At 38.4% G+C, this 6,000-nt stretch overlaps 1 protein-coding gene across 1 annotated transcript in view; it reads left to right on the forward strand.

Annotated features, from left to right (window-relative positions):
- MCOLN3 (mucolipin TRP cation channel 3) overlaps positions 1 to 2,742 on the forward strand; it is a gene marked incomplete at both ends in the record, with an annotated part of 36,477 nt that extends 33,735 nt beyond the window's left edge. The window contains 2 exons of the mRNA XM_081307547.1: positions 540 to 746; positions 2,608 to 2,742. Of these exons, the coding sequence (XP_081163673.1) occupies positions 540 to 746; positions 2,608 to 2,742 (342 nt within the window). The remainder of the gene's footprint in view (positions 1 to 539; positions 747 to 2,607) is intronic.
- Positions 2,743 to 6,000: the final 3,258 nt, after the last annotated feature.

Below are 6,000 nucleotides of genomic sequence, written 5' to 3' on the forward strand. Positions count from 1 at the left end.
ATCAGAGGAGGACATGGCTAAACCTTCTTAAAATATGACTTTATTTTTTTTAAGTTGTATACAGAGAAACTGGTAGCAATATTTGAAAACTTTGTTACCAGAGGTCTAGTCTTGAAAATTATATCTTTCCTTAAATGGAATGAGCTTTAAAATGAAACATACACACGTGTATGGTTGGGATCTAGACATCTCTGCAGAATGTCAGGGTCTCTTTCTATAAAGGTAAAGAGGAAGGGGAAGGCTTATCTTAGAAAGGCCCAGGGGTACAGATTTAGTACTTCTGCCTTCCATTCAGATTGCTCCAATTAAGAGGAGCACCAAAAAAGGGCTGCTTATTCCAGGAAGGAAAAAAAAAAGCAGTAGGTCTGTGTGTGGTATATGCATCACAAAGCAAATGCTGTGACTACCTCAGGTTATTTGTTTGCAAAGGGTAACTTGGAATATCTGGTCCCAGTATTTTTAAAGTAACATCCTGAGCACAGGTCTCTAATGGGAAGGAATGTGGAAGAAAATGAATTTTTCTCTTTTTCTTTTTCCAGTTCCGTTCTCTGAACAGGGTTTCTGAGTGCCTTTTCTCCCTGATAAATGGAGATGATATGTTTGCCACATTTGCAAAAATGCAGGAAAAAAGTTACTTGGTCTGGATGTTTAGTAGAATTTACCTCTACTCGTTCATCAGCCTCTTTATATACATGATTTTAAGCCTTTTTATTGCGCTGATCACAGATACATATGAAACGATTAAGGTAGGTTTACCAAAAGCCATATGTACCAACATTCTAGATTTTGTATGGTGACAATAACACTTAGGACCAAAGAAAGTTGATGGATGTTAACTTCTTCAGGGTAGGGAAGGTCTTAATTTAGAAGCAAAAACAGAACTGAAAACAAAGGAGAATTTCCAGAATGTTAACAGTCTTATCTTTAAGTAACTGTGCTTTCACAAGCAACTTTTCTGACATTTTATTAGAATTAAAAGGATCAGTATTGGGTGAATAAAATATCTGGAATTGCAGAAAGCCAGAATCGTGTGGGAAACTTTAAAAATCCATTTTTTTTTTAGAGAGAGAGAGAGAGAGAGAGAGAGAGAGAGAGAGAGAATATTTTAATATTTATTTTTTAGTTTTTGGCGGACCCAACATCTTTGTTTTTGTATGTGGTGCTGAGGATCGAACCCGGACCGCACGGATGCCAGGCGAATGCGCTACCACTTAAGCCACATCCCCAGCCCCTAAAAATCCATTTTCATAAAGAAAAACTGAGCCCTCCATTTGGTGTGTGCTGTAACTGAATCCATTACTCTTTGCAATGCTCTTTGGGGCACACTCCCAGGGGCTCAGCCTCTAGAGCAGCAAAGGAATTATGGCAAGTACTCTGTGGTTTATCCAGTCAGAAACCTGATTTTAAAAGTTATTATCATTCATATTGGATATTTTTAAAAATCCATTTGAGTCCCTTAAAATATGGAACAGCAGAATAAATATCCTTATATATTTAAATTTCTAATAACTTTATACTGTTAAGTCTATTATTGGAATTGACACTTCCCCTTGGGGACTTGTCTTTCTGAGAATGAAAATATGGAAATATGATTGGCCCAGGGATGAAAAGAAGGCTGATTTGGAGTTGATAATTATGATCACCTTGCTTGTGAAGACTGAGCCATGACTATATTCTTGACCAACTTTCTGGGATTGAACATCTTCCTGGCTCTCTTCAGTTCTTGTTTGGCAGATGTGTGCTTTGGTCCTCCAAAAATGACTGGGAAAGATTGCAGATGTAACTGTCAAATACCTCTCCATGGGGCTTTTAAAATTCAGTATCTTCAACTCTGTGTGCAGAGAACTGTGTCATTCAAGGGTGACATCCCAGAAGGCTAAGAGTAACAGTTTGATGACACAAGCTAATCATTGTAACATTTCAGATGTTACCCTCTCTCCCTGGGCTCAGAGCACTTGCAAAATGGTCGAGTTATTTTGGATCCCTTCTGTTCAGGGAATCCTAAAGATCTCATACCCTACACTTTGATGCTTATGTGGCCCTTAAACAAACCTGTCTGCCTGAAGGAGTAACTCCAAAAGGGTTCACAGGTGCCTTATAAGGCATTCAGACCTTTGTCCAGAAACCTGCACCAGCTCAGGAGTGTCAAAAGTTGTGTGCTGAGGTCATCTGGGGGAAGACCCAGGGGTGTCCACCCCTCAGCCCCCCAAAACACCTCTACCAATCTATATTAGTTGGGTTTCATCCAAGAAACTTCCTTCACATAGACATAGAAGCCAAAGGGCTGCAGCAGTGACAGAGGGTCCCAGGTTTTACATGTGGCTGACTGGAGTCTCTCCAGAAGGGATACAGATGCCTAGCCAGACTCCACATGCTCATTGTGGGCTGAAGTGGACTGGGAAGAGAAGAGCTGAGGAAGGCAGCTGCAGAGTCCCAGGTCTACTTTACATCAGCCAAACCCAGGGGGGCCTCCAGAGGCTGCATCTCCCTAAGCTACACTGCCCCTCTAGGAAAATCCCTGCCCTTATCAAATGGTCCATTTTGTATTTGGAATAAAGCTGTTTTTAAGGGCTTTACTAATGAGAGCTTTTCCCTTCTTCTGCATAGCACTACCAGCAGCATGGATTCCCAGAGACTGAACTTCATACCTTTATATCAGAATGCAAGGACTTACCCAATTCTGGAAAATACAGATTAGAAGAGGAATCTCCAGTATCTTTATTCTGCTGTTGTAAAAAGTAGCTATTAGGTTTATCCGTGTTCTAGAGGAAAATATAATATGTAGCTGAATTAAGAGACATTTTATGTAAGGAAGAGAACTCAAAGATTTAGACAATAAAGTTATTGTGAGAAATCATAAAAAAGAGACTATTTGAATATTTTGAGATCAGGTGCAGTATGTTCAAATACTATTATTTTAAGCTAATTATAGCTATAGCTCACCAAGAACTTTTTGTATTTTAAAAATAATACTTAATGTCCTTGCTGCTTTATACTGGGTTTATTTTTAAAGAGTAATTTTGATGAGGGAAGCTATTGGATTATTGTTCTTTCTTATTTATTTTGTCATAATGTTTGAATGTGTTCTCTGTGCCCCTCTTTACTCTGCCTGTATGAATTGTGTCCTCAATGAAAAGCAATCCCTGGTTTGACAGTGACCTTGGACAACTCAGTGTCCATCCCTGAGGGAGTGAGGATGGTTGCTGTATATCCACTGATCACTGTATTTAAAAATCTTCTCTTAAGGACTGAACAAGAATGAAACAACCATCACCAGCTAACAGTGTGATATATTTGTTTCTGAAAGACAATTATCAATTCTACTTTTAGTTCTGGAGAATAGGTATTTTAATATTCATTTACAAGTTTTTTTTTCTTTTCTGTCAGTGTTAAAATACAAAGTTGAAAGAGTTTCTATACATAAAATGAAAATGAAACCAAATACCAATTGTATATTAAATAAAGATTATGTTATTGGTACTTAAGTGGTCTTATGAAAACTTTTATGTACTGTGCCTTTCCTAGGCACATTCAGTCTCATGGTAAGGCAATTTGGGGCCAGGAGTTGTGATTTTATGGAATAATTTTCTATAAGTCATGCAGAAAATATGTTGGATAATAATTATGCTCAAAATTTAAAAACAAGTGAGAAATGTGTGCCTTAAAAATATAAAAAAAAATATTCTCTATTCCTTGTAGACCATTGATTGGTACTTTCAGGGATTTTCACAACATGAATATTTGTTTTATGTATTATTGTTCAAATAGAAATGAGTTCAATAATGTATAATAAAGGTTTTCTCAATGCAAACTTTTCTAAGGAAACTGATTTTTAAATTGCTGATTTTAAAGGCTTAATGAAGGTGGCTTTGAGACACTGAAATCTTCTATTTACAATAATGACTCCAGGTGTTGAAATGTGAGGTTCTGCAAAGGTGTAAGTTCTTTTTGTAGTTCTTGTGGCTTTTAAAAAACGAAAAATCTCAATCTCCTGATGAGGATTTGGGGGGATTTAATTCTAATATTCATATTACAATCATTTTTAGAATTTAGTAGGATGCAAAATGAATTTTAAAATCATGTTTATTATTTGATAAGCCCTTTTTGTTACTCTTTGAGAAACTTCTGCTTTAATAATAACTTCAGCGGCAGTATGGAGCCACTCAATGAGGGCTGGGCCTGGAGTGTTGTTTTGCTCTGCATTCACTGTGTTTCTTCCGTGGAATTAAAGTCAGTGACTTGGTGCCTTCAGATCTCTCTTCCGATTCTTTGCGCTTTCTCATTGTGGCAGGAATCCCTGATAAATTCCAAAGCCTAATTTTTAGTAATGCTGCCCATGAGAGAATATCTCAACTATTTCATGAAAGTAACAGCGCTAACTTACTTGAACCACCCCAAAATCTGACAATAGCCTGATCTAGGTTGGAGAAAGGTTATGGACTATTTCTAATTTCTCCTTGTTTGTGCATATGTGCCATGAAGAATATCAAAGCAATGATAGGAAGGAATGGAGAGTGGAAGTAATTGCTTTCCCAAGCCCTTCACTCTCCTTAACCCAGGAGACCAGGGTTGGCTTTTGTTGGATACTCCTTTAAGAAGGTGAGCCTCCTTTCCCTCCATACTGATTCTCAAGTTTCTGGTCATAAGAATCTCTGGGGATCTTGTTAAAACTCTAGATATCCAGGCAGCACCAGGATAGAGTCTTATCTATCAAGTGATATGCGGATGCTAGGAATCTGCATTTTTAATAATCGCACAAGGTGATTCTGGTGCAAGTGATGGCCACATTGCCTAGAGCAGGACCAGAAACTATATACATTCTTTCGTTGGTGCTATAAATAAAAATCTGTCTATAAGGGTCAGAATTCATAACACAAGTTATTTGAGAGCGTAGATGAAATGAGATATCTACTCTGTTATTCTTAGTAAGTACATATTAATTTCAGCTGGAAACAGAAAAATGTGAACATTTCAGAGTAATCTTAGTAAAATAGTATGTGGTATCAAAAAAAATTTCATGATCTTTTAATAATCAATTTGATAGAACAATAAAAATTGGAAGGCATGATATAGCATACCCAGTCTATAAAATATGCAAGAGCTATAAAGGTATGAAGGCCCCCATCTAGATTTCAAAGAATATATTGAGCCGCCTGGGAGCCACCACAGAGTTTCTATGTCAGAAACCTGCATAGGGAAGAAGCCACCACAGAGCTTCAACCTAATACATCTGTGGGAGTGGGACATGTGCTGGGATCACAAAATAGTTGGGCCACTGGCAGCGTGCCACTCAAGCATCTGTGCATTTCCAACCTGGGAGAACAGCCATGTGGGCCAAGCTCTGCCAAGCTGTGGGGCCAGAGCTGCCTGAGACTTTGGGAGCCCATCCCTTACCCCAGTGTGTCCGGGAGACTGTGCTTGGAGTGAAAGACAATTCTGGTGTTTCAAGATTTAATGTTTTGGATTTACTTGGGGCTGATCCCCCCTCCCATATATCCTATTTCTCCTTTTTAGAACAAGAATGTCTATCCTATGCCTGTCCTGCCAAAGTATTTTAGAGGCTTAAAGTTAGAAGTTAACACTTTAGGACTATAAGGATGGAATTAATTTTTTTTTTCATTGTGAGAAGAATGTGAATTTGTGAGAAGGTCAAAAGTGAAAAGTTATGGATTGAGTGTATTCTGCCCGAAATTTGGGTATTGGGAGATTGGGCCCAGTGGGAAGTCTGGTTCATGGGAATGGAGCCCTCATGCATGGATTAGAACCTTTCTCATGGGAATGGGCTAGCAGCCATAGGAGTTTGGTCCCTTTTTTCTTTTGCACATGTGCCTACTTATCCTGGTTTCTGCCATGTGTTGAACAGCACAAGGCCCTCACCAGTAGCCCAGCAGATGCTCTTCCAGAAGATAGGATCAGAGAGATTATTTCCTAACTCACTCTATGAGACCAGAATTATCCTAATGCCAAAAGTGGACAAAGATGTTATATGAAAACAAAAGA

The sequence above is a fragment of the Spermophilus citellus genome, assembly GCF_964194105.1.
Source record: "Spermophilus citellus genome assembly, chromosome: 9".
In the NCBI taxonomy this organism is placed as follows: Eukaryota; Metazoa; Chordata; class Mammalia; order Rodentia; family Sciuridae; genus Spermophilus; species Spermophilus citellus.